At 38.2% G+C, this 21,608-nt stretch overlaps 1 protein-coding gene across 1 annotated transcript in view; it reads left to right on the top strand.

Annotated features, from left to right (window-relative positions):
* The window catches only part of LOC131059916 (THO complex subunit 3), a 142,395-nt gene that overhangs the window by 65,002 nt on the left and 55,785 nt on the right, over positions 1 to 21,608 (top strand). The window contains exon 6 of the mRNA XM_057992987.2: positions 6,721 to 6,778. Within this exon, the coding sequence (XP_057848970.2) occupies positions 6,721 to 6,778 (58 nt within the window). The remainder of the gene's footprint in view (positions 1 to 6,720; positions 6,779 to 21,608) is intronic.

Raw genomic sequence — 21,608 nt, 5'->3', positions numbered from 1 at the left:
TTTGGTTCTGGAGAGCCAAAAATCCTTGTGCCAAAAGGTTAGGCAGTTCGCTCATCAACCGATTCACAGCGGGGCTTACTCCGAGCGAACTCCACACAGCATCTTCTGGGACATCTACAGCAGTGGCTTCCCTCCATACGTGTGTTTCGATTGCCGCCTGTAGGATGCAGGAGAAATCCTTCGTGAGTGTCTTTTCCCCCTCGAACAATTCTTCGGGTTCTCTGGCAGGGTTACTCGTTCCTTCTGGTAATGGTTGTCCCATTATTCGTGTGCCATGTAGTACGTCCTTTTCCCCGTTGCTCCCAGGTTTTTACTTAGGCAACGGCCCCAAATGTTTTCCCCGTAGGGTGTCAAGTTAAGACATTGCATAAATGACAGAAGTACACAGAATATATGGAACTCACAAGTGTTCTATTGATTCATAATAAGCCAGTACATACAATGATAGCAATATGTTCGACTACAATAGCATGTCCAAAGACTGGAAACAGATACAATATAAAGGAGTCTGGTCAGTTACTCGTTGCCATCTGCCGACAACTGACGGGTTAACTGCCGATGCTAACACAATTTACCTTAATGCTTAATTACCCGACAACAGTGTCTCTTGCCAAAGGGCATAAATTGTGAAGAGGTGTAACCTTTCCCTCACATGGAGAGATATAAAGGAAAGGAATCAAAGCATCCAGTGACATCATTGATTAGATCAGATCAGATCAGAACTGTTATTAAGTTACAGGCAGTAACATCCTTGTTCTTGGTGGTATACATGGGGATGTGCTTAATAAGTATGCTTAATATATGAAAAACCTGATAATGTTTTTATGCAGAATTTAATAGTAATATTAATACAGACTGCAATATTTATGACAGTCATACTTTATTTCATATACATTAGAAGTTAGTGTACTCACAGCGAGATATCGACATATTTACAGTCCTAAGCTCTTAACCAGTTCTGATTCTGTTTCCTGAGGAGTGGTGTGATGTTGATAGGGAGAGGCGGAGTAAAACCATCTCATGATAGATGAGCCCCAAGGGTGAAAGAACTCATGATCCTGAAATCTGGGCTGCAAAGCCCCAAAGGTGAATGGACCGAGGTTCTGGTAATCTGGGCTGCATTAGGGAGATGGTATCATCGCGCCCTAGATAAGCAAATCTCCCATCCAGGATTAGAAATTAGAAGGGGATTAAAATTAGGCCTGAATAAGGACAATGCCTAACTATACTGTGAGCAACCCTAATCATTAATTCGTAATTACTATAACATGGTAGCCAATAATTTATGTTTCCCTTTGGGATTTGACAGCCTATAAATAGGGGACATTACACAAACCAATAAGGGAGAAAGAGATGAATAAAGCAAAAAAAAATAATTGGAAAGCAAAGAAAGACTTCTAAAAGGAAGCAAGGAAGGAAATTGCAATAAGTTTTAAAGAACTAAAACAATAAAACACAAGGGGAGTTCGATTCAAGGCTTGAAGCATGACTACATTCATTGCATTTTAAAATTCATTAAAACAAAAAAACAAGGCAGAGCAAGTTTGAACTTCCTATAAGACATCATCCTTGGCAATTCACTATTCACAATTTTCACTTCAGTCTTAAGAGTTCAAACTTTTCTTAGCATCTTTTCAAGGCTGTTAGGCAAATTTAAAGTAACTGCAGGTTCACAGCGAGTTCTAAGGAAGAATCTGGGCATTCAAGTTCAGATCAAAAGCTTTTCTCTGAGAAATTTCTTCATTTCTTGCAGGTCTGAAGCATTTTCAAGGCAGAATTTACAGATTTGGGTTCACAAAATTCCTTCTTTCATTCTAGATTCTGATAATCAGACCTGTGCCTAGGTTCTTTGCATCAATTTTTTTTAATTCCATCAGAAGATCAGGGTTGCCTTTTTGTTTTTCTTTCTAATCTCAGAGGCAGGAATTCTCAGAAAATTAGACTTTGTTTCATTATTTCCAGAATTTTGAAGTCTGATTTTAAGTTCTAGAATTTTTTTTCCAAATCTGATCAGACTCAATTTCATGATTTTCAAGTACATTCTAAGTCTTATTTTGATTCCAGAATGTTTATAGGGTTTAATTTTGATTTCTAAAATCTTTTCCTTCTGGTTTTCATCTCAAAAAGTTCAAATCAGACTAAATCTCAAGATTTCAAAATTTTCTAAGTCTGGTTTCAAATTTCCAGAATCTTCCTAAAGTCTGATTTGCATTTCTAAGTTCATTATCAGACATAAATTTTGTGAATTCCAAATTCTAACTCTGGTTTTTTGTTTTTTGAGACTTTACTGAGTCTGATTTTGGGTCCGATTTCAAAAATTTAATCAGAAAATCTTCAGATTGATTGAAGCTCCTAGAACAATCGTGTAAGTCCCCCGTGAGATTACCAGCATTTCACAAAGAACCAACTGAGACCATCCGCATTGAATCTGGAACCTTGGAACATAAATCAATTTGTATGTTGATGCCTCACCTTTATGATGTTGACACCTCACCTTTATGATGTTGACACTTTGATTGAGTATAAGGATGTCATAGTTTCAAGACTTGATATGCTATTCGGGCTGCCAAGACTATGCAATGTGCTCATGTGTTGAAGTTTTCCAAGGTAATGAAAGGAAGGGTACAATCAGTCCTAAATCTCTGATTAAGGACAACAGCATTATAGTATTATACTCTTTCATTTACATGAATTTGCAGCTCCTATTCATGGAGTAATTACTGAAATTGAGTTTTCAAATGTTGGCATACATGATGCATTGGCTAAGCATGGTTATTTTGATGATGCTTCTTCCGAGAGGACTGAATTTGTTTATTTTACAACAACAGTAATAAATCAGTCCAAAGAAGTTCGTGACATACACCATTCCGTACATAATGGGAAGCAAGACTTCTATAATTCTGAGTTTATAGTTGATGTTGACAACCTTATAAATGAGGATAGTGATTTTATGGGTGTTACTTTTAGTGGATCAGCCACTCATGAATTACTTTTGGGTGTTAAGGAAGACATCTACATTGCAAATTTAATGTTGGCACCTAATTCTCATGATTGTACAACTACTTATTGGTTGGCATTAGAGCCAAATAACATGGGTTATTTAGTGGCAAGTGGTTGTCCTACATCGCTGTTCACTATATTTTGAGAATTGTTTGGATCTACATCAGCTTTTGGTATGCATTGGAGTGTGTGGGAACATGATTACTTGATGGGTAATCCTTATGAGATGATTCTTCTACTTTTGCTTTGGTATGATGATATCATTACCATCCTATTTGTTGCTGGTCTAAGATATAACAGCAACATATGGTGGCCTAGTATGTTGATTTTTGGGCATGTGAGAGTTGCTTATCACAATCCCTTGGTTGGTCTACATGTACGGGTGGATGGCTGATGATGATTCTTTGGTATTAGATTACTCCTTCATCTCATATGGCGGACTCTGTATTTTGATTTGGGACTTAAGTGAGGGCTGTATGGCATTGACTGAGGACTGGAGTTGTGGACAAAGTTTTAGAATTGGTACCGCTGTCCATTTTCCAATCAGCCCACACATAACGTTAGTTCCCTGTACTTAGATGAATTGGATTGCCGCCTCAAGCCAACAACTGAGTACTTTATGGTTGGAGTTGTTTGGTAGAGGTGCTTTGATTATAGGAGAAATCTCATCAGCTACTTGCCCCTTTGACACTCGAAGACTAAGTGTCGATGATGTGTTATCAGTCTGTGACCACAGAGGCATTCCCAGGATAGGCAACTTCAGGGTTGAGCTTGTTGGCATCTTCTATACCAGCTTCTTGTCAGGGATTGATCTTCTTCACACTGGGGACATCATTAGGAGAGATGTTGAGGTTTATGTGTTATGGTTGAACAAGTTATTTTTCCCATTACCCAGGATTGTATCAGGTGTAGGGATTGTTGTTATGGACCTCACTGAGATGCATTGGCAGGAAATGTTTCATGGTATAGATTTCAGCCTTTTCAGGTATTTCAGTTTGGAATTGTTCGCTAGTGTGATTTGAGACTTGTCGTTATTGCTGGGAGTCGCGAGTTTATCTCTGTCTGAGCTGGACATTTCAATTGGTTATTGCTGGCTGGAAAGTTTATTACAATTAAGATTTTTAGTTTCAGGCAATTCAAATATGTTGAACCTTGCCTTTGTTCTTCTCTGAGTCTTACGCCCCTTTCGGACTGTTTTCATTATGCCATATTATTGTTAAAGTTCTGCTCGGAATTAATGGAGCTGGTGTAGATTCCATTGCTGTGCGTGTGTTATTCATGTGTGGACGGGCTGATATATTCTTAGGTCGGAAAAATAAAGTATTTAATTCTTGTATCGGCTTATTAAAGAAATGATGCAGTGGTTATTTTGTTAAATACTCAAGATTTATTTCTGCATATTATTATCTTTTATCAGTAAGACAGTTCGGATTTGATATTGGAAGTTTCGCATTCACTCTCTGTTTCACTTGGTCGATGGTTATTTCCTGAGTTGTTTTAACAATTTACATTGCAAGAAAATAAGTGTTTGACATAATGCTTAAGGTGAAAACAATAAAAATTGAGTGGAATGAGCAGCATACAAACCAGAAAACTTTGTGAATCAGCAAAAAACAAACTGTTTGACATATTTACAAGAGGAAGGAATTGCAAAAATTTTAGTAGCAAACAGGGCAGCACACTGCATGTTGAGTGCTTGAGGAGTGAAGAGATTGAGCTACATTGCATAGTTGTCTAGGTTTGTGGGGCTCGGCAGGTTCAAATTTATTGAAGATTTGCAGACAAATAATAAATACGTTAAGATATTTTTAACTGGTTGATCATTTTATTTAATTTTAATTGACTATTATCTTGGTCACCATTTTCGAAGTGAAATAAATATATGCCACCTATTTCAAAGCCCATCATAAATTAATGTTTTTGAGGTTGCAGCTCCAAACAAAGAGATTCAAAAGGAAGTATTTGGGCATGGGAATTATTAGAAGTCATAATCAAAATGGAAATAATATTTGTCATACTTTATTTTAGTTGTAACATTTGGAAGGGAATTTGGGAGGTTTAAATAGTTGCAGCAACTGTGAATAAAATATTCATGTGAAGATATTAGTCACAACAGTCATTGATGGTGACGTTGAGTGAAGTAGAAGACAAGGTGGTTCTAGTGTAGGGGTTTTTACAAGGAAATCACAGCAAATTTTACGGAGTTGTGGGAACATAAACATGTTAACGGGGAGGTTGTGGGTACTCAATACTACTCACCAGCCTTTAAAAAAAGATGCACAGCCACCAAGGAACAAATAGCAGTGTTGTATATGCCTAACATTATATATAGTCCTGCTCAGCTGGTAAAGCAGACATTTTAGTTCTGCATAAAGGGTTTGCATTATCTGTAAGTTGTATAACAACATTTCCTGCATTTAGTCAAGTTTGTAGAATTGACAACAAATAAAGGTCAGATTTTAATCTTTCATTGATGTATTTGTAATTGTTACATTGAATAATAATAAGGTTTGTGAGTTAAGCAATTTCAATATTTCAAGTTTATTCAATCTTTATTATTTGTATGTTAATTTGGTAAATCTATGAAAGTGAAGAAGAATAGAATTTCGGATGAGAAACATAGCATACAACAGTGGTAACTCCATCAAACATTTATATTTAAAGCAAAGGAATTTGCGGTCCCATTACAAAATGCAAACCAAGTGTCAAAGAGGATTATAGTGTTGTGAGCTTTGATGATGGGAGAGGGCCAAGGGGAAGACGAACTGGAAGCTGTACAAATAGTGAAAGCCAAAACAACATGATTGACATGAGGGAACTGATGAGAGATAATAAATATCAATTGTGGGAAATCAGAGACATGCTTAAAAGAACATAGTGCACTACACTCGAGCACTAGACTGAGACCATTATATTTTAATCATTTACCCTTCAATGAATGCATCTATTGACACAACCCAATCTGAATACATATAATAATGCATATTCCTCTTGTATCATATTTGATACATTCATTCAAAGAGAGAGCTTTTAAGTGGATGTTCCTACTGACACACTCAATTAAAATCCAGATAATAAGGTGTAGTCTTGTTGTATCATCTTTGTATATTCATTCAAAGAGAAAATCTACTTACTTGTAAAAGTGTTGTTATAGTGGATTTAAGGGAATTTTTCATGTGGAGTTACCAACTAAATTGGGAAAACTAATTAACACACCATTGTAAATAAGGTCAATAACTTAAGATGTAGAACTAACTTCCTTTTTGAATAAATTTTAAATTTCTTTTTATGCTTCATTGGTTTCATGGATTCCAGCATTTAAAAATGGTCATTGGCATTATAAATATGGGTCTCTGTGGTTGCGAGGAAACGTCAACAATATGGATTTGCAAAACCAGCGCATTACTTCCTTGCAATCCCTTAATCTGAGCTTTAATCCCCTCTGCATTAATAACTTTTATGAATCTTATTGAGAATTTTCTTCTTCATTTTTTCTCTGTTTGAAATAGTTGTATTGCCCTGTTGATTGCATATTTATTAATTGGGGTCACATGCCCTGAGATAAAAAAAAATACATTCTTTGGCCTGAAATAACAAGAATTTGTTTCTACTTTTTAGTGACTATAGTTTATATACCATGAACTTGTTATTTTCCTCTCTTTTCTCAAAAAACTTATCTGAACCTTTATCATAATATATTTACTACAATTTCTCCTATAGGTGAATGAGATCGCCTGGGATACAACTGGAGAGCTTTTCTTTCTTACAATAGGAAATGGTAAGAAAGTCAAATTTTTTGTTCTGGCCTTTATGAAAATCTTTTTGTACATTTTTTTTCTTGTAGATATAAACAATAGACACTCGAATTTATGCTGTTTCCATTGCCTATTAAGTTAATTATAGTCTTAAGGGCAGATGGTTTCATCATATTTTAACTTTTTCCCTTTTCTATTTTTGCTATGCTTTAAACTATTACCTGCAATAGTGTTTGAAATTCAAATATGTCACGCCAGATAGTTGTTGCAGTTTGCCACTTTCTCACGCCCGCGTTCTTGAATATTATAATTTCAATCTTTGTCCTCAAAGAATGGTGAAAATTTTAATCACATGCTTGACAATGATGTCTGGAATTTGTTTCAACCAAAGCTTTTGATTCTTGCATAGTGAATCCTTGAAAGCCTGAAAGGATAACTGATTAACCTTAGAAACTTGTTGTGATTCTTTTCAATTTGAATATATGCACCTTGCATGTATATGCCCAAACAAATTGTTATTTTGGAGAAAAGTTACCTACTTTGGGAAGTGTCTATTTGACATACAAGAATGACATTAGAAATTTTACAGGAAAAAAACTGAAAATGGCCAATGTGCTTTTCAAATGTGTCTTGTATTGCTTCTTTTGCCCCTTAGATTGTGTCTTCTTCTGGGAATGATATAGAGGTCTTTTTCCTCCTTGCTCTGAATTCAGCTTTGCTCCAATCTTGGAGCTCTTATTTGGTGACTTGTCATAGCTCTTAGATCCATTGTTCTTAGACTCATGCTGTCTTGGGCTTCCAACTTAAAACATATCAATTGGCTTCTGCTAGGGTAGAGATATGGAGGAAACCAGTGGTGGTTTGGAATCTGGATATACAGTCTTATGACTGATCTCTATGTCAAAATAATATTCTGCTCTATTTATTGGATCTTCAATTTAGAAGTAAGTATATAGAATTTAGTATATTCTTGAAAAAAATGCTTATGACATTGAGAAAGTTGGAAGAACATGATATACTGGTCACAATACTTTACAATAGAATAATAGGTTTCTTTTACAAAACCATTCTAGGAATGTACATATGCAATATCATCCTCATGGGGAGTGGAATGGTTATTCCATTATTTCTTTATTGACAAGGGGACTCTTTGAAGAGCAAAGGTAATCTTTGCTGGACCAGAAAATCATTTGACCCTGTAAAATGATCAAATGATGTTTAGCCAATTATCTAGAGCATCACCATCTTTTGTGCCTTCAAATAGAGGGATATATAGATTAACTTGTACATTGTATGATTATCCATCAGATGGTCTGTGCTGATGAAGCTGATGTGTCTGAATGGAATTCAACTTCTTGTAAAATTTAAGTAAGTGATGGATCATTCTAGCTTTTTCTTGTGCACAATGCACTTCAAATATTTTCTCAGGTGTTGTTAAGCATCATCATCTTACGAAGTTGGTAACTCTGAAGTCCTTCTGTCTGCTATCTGTTGAGATCATAAAGGAAGTGCAGTTTAAAGTCAATAGTTTTGAGTCTGGGCTTCTTATAGTTAAATCTTGTGTGAATGAGCATACAGAGTGCAAAGAAGGATTTGGGTGAGAAACATTGTTAACACTATAGCCTGACAAATGTAAAAACTAAAAGTAGTTATCATGAGATAAGATAAGATCATGTGACAAGTTATCAATCTTCTAGAAGGACACCTATGATCTAAGTAAACAAAAGTCATGTGAATAAGTCCCCCACTAGGAACTAGCGAAAATGCTAGGTACAAGACCATTACTAGGTCTAAAACCTTATTCATTAGGCTAAAAGAGTTACATAGTTAGAGTAGGGACTAGCTTGTGAAGTTAGTTAGAGTAGTGCATTTAGCTGGCAGAAGTGAGTGGCGCACACATTGAAGATTTATACCTACTAGTCTAATAGTAGTGCAATTTAGAGGATGTTCCTTGTTATTTTGACAAATATTTACATCGATATGACTTCACTGTGTAAATTCTTTGATTGCAATATAGTTCAATTGCTATTCATCTATTTGCAAATTTGGGTTTTTGTTGAATTTCAAAATTGCTTCTATACTCTTTCGTGGTCTTGAAATATTTGAGATACTTTTCAAGATTGTTTTCCTCAAATCTGTTGGTGTGAACATGTTATTTTACCTAACTAATTTCTTATTATGTCCTATTTACACTAACATACTTAAGCTCACTTAGGTCATTTGCATTTTATTTCCCAAATTATAGGATTAAGGCACATGTTATGATATTATTCTCCCCTAGGGTTTCATTCTTGTTTCTACAAATGGATTTCTCATTGTATATTGTATTATTATTCATTTTGCATGTAATGAATTTTTAGGCTTCATAGCAAACCGATTACTTCTCTCCTCTTTGAAAGGGTGTTTTGGTTGTAGGTGATCCTTGGGTTGTTGTGTGGTGTAATGAACAATTCTTACATTCTATTAGAGCTCTATATCTACAATTCCCTTTCCTCTTTTTGAGATTTTTTCCTAAGTGCTTTCATCTGCTGCATCCTAGTACAAAATGAATTTAAAGTTGTTATTAGGAAGGCCCAAAGACCCCTGAATCCATGTAAGGCATGATAAGATTTGGTTACAAAAAAATTTGAGCTTTTTTTTGGGGGTTTGAAAAAATTGCTAGAATTTTGTTGTATAGATACATATAGTTGTACAAGAATTAGAACCCAAATTTTTCTGCCATCTTTTTGAGCTTGTCTCAATTTCTATCCTGTCATGTTGCAAACATACACGCCCCATTGCAAATGGGGACCCCACTTTTAACTTTCTAGCTTAGTCCTTTTTTGCTTAGTTGTCTTAGCTTGGCAATAGTTTGAGTCGTTGGCCTTTGTTTGTGAGAAAGGTTTTCGTCTTGTTAGTCTACAAAAAGTGTGTCAAGCGACCCTTGGAATGGGTTAGAATGTCAAGTGGATGTGATCAAGTCGGGAATTCAAGTTTCAAGTTCGGAATCCATGGTTGAGTATTAGGACTGAGAATTGAGGTCAAAATGCTAAGAGTTGTCAATGTTGTCAAGATGATTGAGATCTTGAGAGTACTAAGTGTTGAGAAGTGATGAATTGTTTAAGGATGAAATGTTTTGACAAGGAAAATTCCTTGTTAAGGTTAGATTTTCTGACCTTGACAGGATGGAAAATAAGGAGATTTTTTCGTGAAAGTCCTTGTTTACATGTAGAGGTTCAAGGTTGGAATTCAAGTCCAAGGTTGAAGTGTGGAATGCAATGACAATGTATATATTTCCCTTGATAATTTCACAGGTATTCCCCCTTGTCCTTGATAACATCAAGAAGGCGTTTACATTTTGTCCCTGATGAACTTTCACTTGTGTGTAGTTGTCCTTGGCAACATGGAATTTGCACCCATTCTGACACTTGTTTGTTTTTACACTTACACTTGCAATCCTTAACTAAGGTGAAATTGCACCCTTGATCCTCATCAATTTTGTTCGTGTCTAGCTTTGAAGTGCGCCACCTTGTCCTTGGGGACTCCTCAAAGCCGCCCATGCTAATCCTTGAGTAACTTTCATATGCACTCATGTTAGTCGTTGTCCTCCTTTCATTCGCGTCCAACATTTAGTCCTTGCTCACCTAGGAAACACACACTTCATTTAATCCTTGCGCATCATGAAATAGTGCCTTCATTTAGTCCCTAATTCCACCTCAAGGATGCCCTTCACCCTTCATTTAGTCCTTAATACCACCTCAAGGATGCCATTCACTAGTCCTTCTACACCATGAATCTGTGCCTTAGCCTTATCCATCTACCATCTTAACCTTGCCTTGCATTTAGAACCTTATCATATAAGAACTAGCAGAATTCTTATGCCAAATTTGTTTTAAATTGAGAGTCAAAGTCAAATTGGTTATAGAATTCATTGTCAAAATTCACTGTCAATGTGCAGAATTTATAGGGATGTCCCCTAGGCATCCCCTATCCCCAAGATGGGGATACTTGAAAACAAACCCTAGTGATGCATTGCACGGTAATGTAGGTGTATACTATTAAAACAAGGACATGATGAGCATTAGTGTTATGCAAAACAGATGGAGAATTAGAACAACAATATCCAATTCGCTTCGCCAATGTCATCTAGTGCATCACCTTCTTCGTCATCATCTTCATCTACACATTCAGGCACAATTGGAGTGGCTAATAGCATACGAAAAATGGAAGGCAAGGCATTTTTTGCACCTTCAAGTCTTGAGTTAAGGAGGCAGCTTATTGATTTAGGAGCCTCACTTCATGTGGCATCATCATAGGTTATGTTCTTTTCACTTGAGTTTCGTACATTACCACACCTTCTAATGGGAAACAACACATAAATGAGTGTTAGTGGAAAACGATCTATTGATATTGGAGAAGACACTTTCAATGATGTACATTTTGTTCATTGTCAACCAATCTCCTTTCCATCTATTAGATTATATATTGGTGTAGGGAAAAATGTTGAGTTCACACCAGATTTAACAATTATTAGAAATTTGTAGAGTAGTGAGATTCTTGTTGGGATGGTTGATAATGCATCTCACTTGTACACCTTTTCAAAATTTTCCCTTAATGATTTTGTAGTTCCTTTGCTGATGTTCACACTCATGCATCTAGTGTGAATTGCTTTCCTTCACACTCATGCAACTAGTGTGGATTGCATTCTTCAAAAGTTTGGTCACTTGAACTTGTTTTTTTTCGTTCACTTCAGTTCTTGAGGCTTGTGTTGAGATTTCATGTCCACCTCCTACTTTAGATTTTAGTGTTTCCATGACTTCCAATACTTCCAATACTTCAGTTCAACATGATCATTTTAGCTCATTAGGTTTTTCTTTGTGGGATGATTCTGTGACAAGCATTGCAGATTTGTTTTGTTAGTCTCATCTGGTAGATTCAACAAACGTAGTTGAGGATATCCATTTCCTCTTTGATGACAATTATAGCACACATGTTATCAAATTATCTTTGTCTTTGGAGATTGTTCTTCATGAGTGTTCATAGTTTTTTGGATTGGTTACACCCCATTGCATTGTGACATTGTTTGATTCTAATATGTGGAGACTTGAGCAGTTTTTAGGGGCACACATATTGTGACTTCTTTTCTGAACTCTCTTGTGGGAATATTTCTACATACACCATTGGATTTGTTTCTTCCTAAGGGGAGATATATTGTTTTCTGGTTTTGGATCGTTTTCAACATTCTTCTTCAAGCATTCACCATTGGTATAGGAGTTACTTCTTTATTGGAGGGGTGGGGGGAAGGGGGGCATGGGCATTCAATGTCTCTCTTTTTCTCTCGTATGAAGGGATATCTGTACATGAGTGGCAAAAGTAGTCCTTTAGGGTCATGTTGAGTTCTTTCATCTATCACATGTACGTGTTTATTTGCATGTTTTCTTACTTTTAGAGAGGAGTATTTTCCCATGAGGTTTTCTCCTTTGTTTTGCTTGTGCCAGTTTTATTTATTTGTACTTGGATACCTCATCGGGCCTTGTAGTTGGGATCCATCCATGCATTTTTTCATTTTATCATGCTCCCTAAGTCACACTTAAACGGGGTTGTTCATGTGAACATGATATTTTACCTAACTAGTTTCTTTTTAGGTTTTATTTTCACAAGCATATTTAAGCTAGCTTAGGTCATTTGCTTTTTTATTTCAAATTATCTTTTCTTGGCAAGGATCTATTAGAAGCCTAGACTAGGTGAATGAAGCCTTGAGGAGATTTAAATCCTTTCAAGAGAGTGTTAGCATACACTTTATGTTGATGGGCCATGTCAAAATACCTATCAATAAAAAACTGATTGTGAGTGGTAGGTGAAACATGCAAACTTCATCATCAACATCATATAACGCGTTGAGGTAGTGAAGCCTAAACTTGTTGTGCAAGTCATAATGAACAACACTAAAAATTGCAAAATTGTGGGGTTGTTAGTTGAGGTGAGATATAGGTAAACATTTTGGATAGTATGTGTTGGTTATTCATTCAAAATGATGATGCAAAAGATTGACACATAGATGAAGGGGATAAAACAACTCTACACTTGTCTAGTGAGATTTAGATGTTTGTTACTAATCATCACGTCACAAACCATCTTCATGTCCTTGAAAGTGGAGTAGTTGAAGGTAACTTTATAAATTTTTTAATATTTTAGTTTTCAAAAGTTTCAATCTACATTGAGTTAATTATGTAGATTATTTATTCAAAAAAATGGCGCTCATCTCTGCTCCTCGATCTCCTACAAAATCTTCTCCTTCCGGCTGTGAATTTCCTTGCTCAAGCAAGAACAAGGGCTACTATGTGAATCGTGGGTATGACTTGGTAAAGGAATACTCTATGGCTCCTGCAAATTGTTGTGGTGCGGCATCTATCACTGATGCGCTCAAGGGAAACCCTAGTTCGGGCAAATTAGGGTCAAGCCTTAGTTATAAGGAAGTGATTTGTTCTGGAGCCCCTGAGCGTTTGGCCATGCAAGCTTCGTCTGGCCCTTTGGCATCTGCTGAACCTCTTCTATTTTTTTTGGACGCCAAAGCCCTCCATTTCATGTTCTCCACTCTGAATTTGTTCTTGGGATTCGAATGGACAAGTTTGCCTATGATCGTGAGGATTGCCTTGTGGAGCATGCCCTAATTTGCAGGTTTATGTGTACATGGCCAAATTTGCAGACTTTGCATAAATGGATCAGCGACAACTGGAAAGAGCATTTAGAAGAAAAAATTAGCATTTACCCTTGTGCCAAAGGGTTCTTTATTTTGGAATTTGAATCTGTGGAGGACAAGGAACTAGTTCTTAACATTGGACCATTGTTTTTTTAGGGAGACTTCCTTTGCATTAAATCATGGTTCCCTTCCTTTGATCCACGATTTGAGACATTTTCAATTGCCTTTTTGTGGGTGCGATTAACGTATCTTCCCTTGCAGTTCTGCGAGATTCGCTGCTTCAAGCCATCGAGAATGGCTTGGGGAAATACCACAACATTTCTAAAGAAACAATAAACTACCAATACTTCACATTGTTAGCCGAAGGTGGAACCACCGTGCGGTGGGGCCATCGGCGGTGGATGCCATCGTGTGGTGGTCACCTGCACACCGCCAACCGTGAATAAAACCCTTGCCGCACAGCGAAAAATAAAACAGATACGCATAGCCCGCACAACCCGCACAAGTCCACAACAGCCACACAAAGCCGCACAAGTCCGCAGCAGCCGTACAAGGGAGCACCGTATGCTGGGGAAGGTTATTTGAAAAGCGACAGACGGGTTTTTGTTTTTAAAAAGGTTATAAAAGCATAATTGAAGAAGTAATTTGGGACTAATGGACATAAACAGGAACAAGGCAGATTAGCGGAAACGGTTGCAGCCATTAGAAGACAAGTTGCAGGGAGGGCAAAAAGAAACCAATGCAGACATAGGCAAATGGATTTTGCCATCTGGGGTGCGTATTGCAGGTAGCCTCGGTATGAGCACCAGTCAAAAAAGCAAGAAGCATCGTTCCAAACCCTTGGCGACAAAGGACAAAGATGAAATAACGACAGATTATATTATGTTCGAGGGTTTGAATGGAATCGACTGTCGGAACTGGTGGGCAAAGACACCTCAGGATGATCTGATAAAGAAAAGCCTTCGCTAGGCACAGGTACATTGCCGTCCAGATGCCAGTTTTTTCGATAAAGGACTTTGAGGTGGTTTTGCGTGCCATGATTGGCAGCTATGACAGACATCGCCACCAGTCGGTATTTGATTATCAACATCAGAGGAGAATAGTGTCATTCACGGCAAGCGAGTTCACTAGGGTATTTGGCATATCGGGGGTAAAAGGAAAAAAAATAGACACTTCACAGAAAATATCCCCAGAAAATCGTGCCACATTGCTACAGTTGATGTTGCGCGATAACCTTACCTAGGGAGAAAAAGATAGCCTCAAGAGTGCAAGAAAGAGTAGGGGGGTGAAGAAACAATTTTTTGCCAAGGGAGTATGGCGATGCCTATTGTCGGTGGTGAAGAGTCGCCTCACAGGTGCCAGCCGCGCGTCGGGCATAGCCATTGCACAGATAGTGTTGATGAACGGGCTGCACAATGGAGTGGTATACGATTGGGCGTCACTATTGGCGGATAGGATGGACGAGTTCATGACACTGCAATACAAAAAGTTCTACATGCCGCATCACGCCATCGGATTATTCCTCGACGCAGTCCGCACGCAGATCACCCTGGGCTCACAGCCATTGGAGCCGCAGGGGCGTGTTGCACCAGACCAATCGCCCATATTCTATTGGTCACACTTGGACGTCTTGGCACATGGCATGGAGGCACGTTTAGGCACAAAAAGAAAGAAGGCCGCCATGTCAGATACGGAGTTCGACACAGAAGAGTTCGAGGCTGAGGATGCAGAAAGTGGCAGGGAGGAATCCGCAAACACCTCCCAGGTAAGCGGAGGAAGCTTCCGACTGACAGGGAGAAGTGGCGACCAGTTGCCTGAAGAGGGGGTAGTGGAGTCGGCAGGTACAGTAGGGTCTACTTTAGCATCACAGGTGCAGGTCCACTTTACACCAGCTCGCTTACCGGAGACTTGTCAGTTGGCGGTGCCGCGGTCCTTCGGGACAGTGAGTGTAGTCACCATGGTACCAGTTCCTAGCTTCGAGCAACCTCGGGTGATGATAGCCATGACACCACCACGGGTGGAGACCTTGGTGAGTGCAGAGACTTCCATGGCCCATGATGTGCCAGAGGCTTCCATGGTGCACGATGTGCCGGATGTGACAGGACAGGATGTGCTAGGGTTGCCCGGATATATGCAGGAGGCAATGACGGCAGCAGGCACTCTTCATGATGACCTCACCAACTGGTTGAGCCGTTACCAGAAGGCACCCCTGGCACCGGGAGAGGCCACTCTATCTCCAGGGCGGACCATGTATTACTTGGATGTCATTGATCTCGAGGAAGGGAGTTCCCTGAGCAGCAGGGTGGTTCAGAGGGTTGCCTCACCCCCTGCGGTGGTAGTAACCAGTCCGTACAGAGCAGAGGGGGTGCTTGTGGGAAGTCAACAGGGTGCAGAGTTGGAGTAGTTCATCACCGAGATGACTCTGGGAGCACAGTGGCTTGTGTCATCTGCCACGCTCCAGGCCGATGCGAACATGGTTGAGCGGATGGAGGGGTTGTTGACCTTTGCACGCATCGGATGCCAAGCTGAGTTTGAAAGGTGTTTTGAGTGTGTCGGGTGGCCGGACACGGAGAGCCTGGTGATGCTGGAGGCTTGGCGCCTCACTAAGGGGGTTGGCGAGACCCGGATGTAGTTGTTGGTGAGAGAGGTAGAGCAAGCCTTCCATGAAGGTTATCTGGAGCTTCGGAGGTCATAACAGATGACAACTACAGTTGAGGCTTTGAGGGTGGCAGTAGTAACAGCTCGGGACGAGCTGGCTACCAGGTTTCGAGAGCTAGAGGCTACCATGGCACAGAACCAAACAGCGATGGACACTTTGGTAGCAGAGAAGTCTGCCTTGCTGATACAGTTGGAAGAGGAGAGGGCCTCGAGGGAGCTGTTGGAGACTCGGTTGGTTAGTGCACTGGAAAGTGTGGACAAGAAGGATAAGGAGGTGCTCGAGGCAGCCTATATGGTAAAGACTGCTATGGAGCGGCAGATGGTCGCGGAACGGGATCTCAAGAGGAGGACGGAGCAGGTGTATGAGCTCCATGGGCGCTTGGCGTCCACTGCTACACCACCACCGGCGCCTTCTTCATCAAGGATGCCTTCTACACTTAGTTTTTTTTTTGGTTTTTGCGAGCTCCATGTATTCTCCATTTTGTTGTAAGTCTCTGGATGATGTTAGCCGCATTATTGTATACGGGAATAAGACTAGTTAATTAAGTTGTAATCAGGTTTGTTAGTTGGCAGCCGGGGGGTGGTAGTTGCGGTGCGACAGTTGGCACTCGCACCCCCTCGGTATCTTTATATACTTCAGAATGTAACTTGCAACACACAAATTATAAATGGAATAACATATCTGATACTTGTCTGATATCTATGGCATTATTCTGCATTACGTACTTTATGCTTTAAGTATTCACCCGAGAGGGCAAACACACATGTGCTCACCTATTCGTTGAAATGGATCTTTCCAAAGGGCTTCTTGCTTAGATTTCTTTGATGGTTGGTAAGAGATGCTGGAGACAAATTGTTGATTATGAAAAATTGATTTCAGGTGTAGGAAGTGTTTTTCAACAAATCACTCTACATCCCACTGTAGTAAAAAAAATGTTCATGAGAAAGAAAATTCTTTAGTCAACTAGCCCACCTAGTGGGTGGGTATCGAATTGCATCATTATCTTGGCCCCCCTAAAATTGAAAATTATTTAATGTCTAAAGATGTTCTTCAGGAAGTTGCTTTGAAGCCTGGTGCTCCCTCTATGCTAGATCTACCTCATAGGAAACTACAAGATTGTTGTGTTGTATCAGAGACTTCAATGGGCTCAATGATCTCAATGAATCCATTTGCCTAGCCTAAAAGTCAAGAATTTTCTTTGGAAACCAATGCCGATCGAGTAGTCACACACCTAGAAGCAACATCAAAATGTGAAAGCATCCAGGATCCAATTTTCCCATCCATGGCGGAGTAGGAATGGACAAAAGTAAAAAGGAAGAAAATAACACTAGCAAAACCAAAGCTCCAAACAAAATTATGGTCGTCAAAAAACAAGAGAAATGATTCTTCAGGCAATCCTTAATTATTGCTTTGCTGGTATCTAAACATAGATGAAATTATGATCTATGGGATTTTATCTATGTTCTCAGGTCTTTTAGATACCAGCACCTTATTGTTTTGCTGATTTTTTGGTCTTTTTGTGTCAGCACACCTTTGTGTCATTCTCTATTGTAGCCCTCGTGGCAAGGGTTTGCATTTGTAATGTCCCCAATTTAGTAGACCATGGATTTTGGATGATTAGCCTATTATTCTGACCCTCGTAGGCTAATGAGGATGGTTAGAGGGTCTTTTGAGGCTTGTATCATCTCTAGTGTTTAGTGATTAGCAGTTTTGGCTTTCATTTGAGGTCTCCAGGACTCCGTATGCATTACTTACTATTTACAGTAAGTCAGAGTTACATAGAGGGGGACCCTCACTATTTTTAGTAAGGCATGTGGTCATGTGCAAATTCCTCAGCTCAGCACCCAGTTCAGACGACATTCAGAGATATTGAGTATTTATGGAGTTATTAATGTTTATTTGGCTCAAATAAATATAAATTAATTAAAAGGTTTATAATATCAAGTTATAACTTAACTTAATATTGAGGGTCATGTCATCATTAAAGAGGGGCCAAATAGTCAATTAATTTAATTGGCATCTATCCCAAGGTGTAAAAGGTGTGAAATATTAAATGTTGCAAATGTAATAACATTTAATTATTATTAAATGAGCTTTTTGGAGGGAAATCGACTTCTTCATGAATCTATATACATTCAGCCTTGGGAATCGAGCCATTCATTCTATGAGCATTTATTTTGATGAAATTGATTGAGTTTGTGGAGCCAAGGGTTTCTGCAGATCTATTTGTCTTTGGGAACAAAAACTCCCATTGATAGCATCACTGAGGGAGTGAAAGATCTCTTAAGGGGTTGCGTTTGAGGAGGTGATACTTCTGTCATCTCATTGGTGCTTAAAATGTGGCCAAGGGCCAACCTTGCTTAAGTTCAATTTTGAGAAGTAGATGGAGACATGGTGAATGCTTGAGGATTTCATTGATTCTTTCAAGGATTGTTAGCATCTGCTCATTTCTGAGTTTTAATCTCAGACATCTTCAGAATACCACCAGCCTGGGAAAATCCATGATTTTGCATCACAAGGGTTTTGGAGTCAGCTTGGGGTTGAAGGACTTATGACTCAGCTGATTACATTCACCTGTTTGCTGAAATATATCCTTGCCATTTCAGACATTGCCATGGCTTGAGAAGACCACGGTTTTGATCATGGGGTTCACTTAATGCATCGGTTTTATTTTTTAATTGGAGCTCTTTTATCCTAAGGAGGAATCGAAGGTTTTTGGTGTAGAAAGGGAGGTCGTGGCAGCTGTTATTATTTTTCTGAGATCTGATATACATCACAACAGGGGCGGCTAGGGAAGAAGTTCGATTTGGCCTTGGAGGGTCTCTTTCTCTTTGGATATGCTTGCTTCTACACTTAAGCATTGAGCGATCTCCTACCAGGTTCTTTTATGTATTTGTAGTACATTGATGGTTTATCTGCCATTGGGAAAATTGCTGTTGCAGAAGTCTTTATCAAATCCATCAAACCTATCCATGCATTTGAGTTATGATTAGTCAAGGTATCTTTATGTTCCATTGTATTTGGTGATTGCTTACAATAAAGGGATCAGTTTTCTGAAGTTTACTGTTTGCTGTAATAAGTCAGAGGTTGCATGCCAAATGTCTGACAAAATGTCAACTAGATGATTATGGTGTTTATATGCTTTATTAGTTGATAAATCATCTCTTAAATTCATTGCATTACATCCATATATTCCTACAAGTGAACCGCATAACACACAGAATTATACAAGCTGTCCAGTGTCAATAACACGCAAGTTATTCAGTCTGAAAACTATAGCAGCAGATCGAAGGTTGTTAGACAACTGTTTGTCAATATTCCCTACACATTTCAGTCATATAACAGTGGGGAATATTACAAGATTTTTTGTTTTTGGATCCTTAATATAAATGGGAGCTGCCCCCTTGGCAGTACTTACCTAAAAAAAAAAGTTTCAATCTACAGTTTTTTAATTTTACATTTTATTTGTTTTTAAAATTAAAAAATAAAAATAAAAATTTGAAATAAATATTTTAACAACTTCGAATTTTTTTAAACAGCATATTAGGTTGTTGAAACTTGATTCACCTCATACCATCATCTCGAGATGAGTTGTGTATGTGTGAGAGGCATTGAGTGCCATGGTAAGTAAAGTCACCTTTGGAATGTAGTGAGCTATTTTAATACAAAGATGGCTGCAAATGTCACAGCATTGGCCTTGAACAATGATTGTTGGGCTTTTGTGGTATATGTGGAATATATGATACATTGAATCTATGATAAAAAATTAAGGGCATGATAGCAACTAAGGAGCAAGACCTCATTGAAACATTTTTCAAATAGGTGTATATTTTTTCGATTGAATGGTGAAACAAGATGACCATCTCGCTACATCTCCTAGCATTTGCTTTGATCCGTAAGTATTATACCATTGGGGTGCTTTCTTTGCCCATGAAGGTGCCACCATGCAAAGACAATTGTAGTCAAACTTGGGAATTTATGGCTTCAACAAATCACAACCTTAGTGCAATTTGAGACAAAGTACAAGGTCAGTTATGTGTGGTGGTAACTCCATGACCAATGATCTATTTACTTGCAACCTCATGCCATCAAAGTTCTTTCGTAGGTATGTCTTCTATAATTTTTCAACTCATATCATCTTTGGCAAATCTCAACAAGCTGTTAGTTACTCTTTAGCTCAATGGAACTGAATACAAACTTCTTTATACAGTTAAGTGCATTTAGTTTGGTAGTGAAAAATGTTGAAGAGTTGGTGTATATGCATTCCAACCTATGCCTTTCTTCACACAAGCAAGTAAATTATGAGGGGATGACTGGGCATTTAGATGTAATGCCAAAAAATCTTGATTGAGATTCTTGTGTTCCATAGCTTTCCTTGTTCTCAATTGAGGGTGAGAGGAATGAGGCTACTACATAGGACTAGTGCAGTGTAGGTAGTGTGGGTCATATTGATGGTACTTGTGGTTTTAGTGAATTTGTTGATTATGTTGATACTCTTGATGAAGAGCAATTTGATGATTTGTACTCATTTTTTATGTGTAGTTGCACTAACATAGACCATTTTGATTTATCTTTTTTGACAATTGACATTTAATTATCAATAATCAGCTATAATTCTTTTACACACACACACGCAGGCTGGAACCCAACCATAACAAACCTTGGGAAAAAAAAGGAAAATTGTTAAATTAGAACTCTAATCTGAACTTGCAACCTAGAGAGTAACTATAAATTCCTGTGTGCACTGGGATAACTATTACATGCACAAAGTTGCATGGCTACATATTAGGCATAACATAATCATGCATGTGGAAGGCATCTTTGATTCTTGTACATATTTTTAACTACTGAATATGCCATTAAGAAAATGATGTCTACATAAATGTTTATTCCTAATCATCACACGCATGCAGTTACATCGAAGTGTACAAATTGCTATGTGTTGAATTATTGTCATTGATGTCAATATGACTCCTGTGCAAGCAGTGATCATCATATGATTCCTATGCAAACAAAGATCATCATTTGTATTACTTTTGAGATCAAGACACTTGTGCTGATCTGATAATCATTTGGTACAAGTTCTCTCTTGGAGTAGATCGAACAAGATAACCTTGGGGCAGATCGAATGTAACAAAAACAAGATAAAATGATAATCATTAGTGCCACATCTTGTGTTTGATAATTTAGTTAATATGTTAGTATTAACTTTAGTACCACTATTTGATAATGATAATCAAATCGGTTAAGAATGCCACGATTTGATAATAATAATCACATCGGTTGAGAATGACACGTCTTTCTAGAAAGCCACAAACTCATAAAGAAAACTTCACGTATCAATTAAGACAACTCATTTTGGTTGAGATTAGTTGTGTGATTCAAATATACTAAGGCAGAGATTAATATCCTTAAGAATGTAAAAATAGTTATGAAAAGTCACAACCGGCTGTCATAAAAAGACAAATCTTCTTGAATGGACATGTGAAAAGCATATAAAGAAATTAAAATCAGT

This window comes from Cryptomeria japonica, chromosome 1 (genome assembly GCF_030272615.1).
Source record: "Cryptomeria japonica chromosome 1, Sugi_1.0, whole genome shotgun sequence".
Taxonomy (NCBI): Eukaryota; Viridiplantae; Streptophyta; class Pinopsida; order Cupressales; family Cupressaceae; genus Cryptomeria; species Cryptomeria japonica.
Note: the sequence above shows the minus strand (reverse complement) of the source record. Positions and strands in the feature narration are given on the sequence as shown.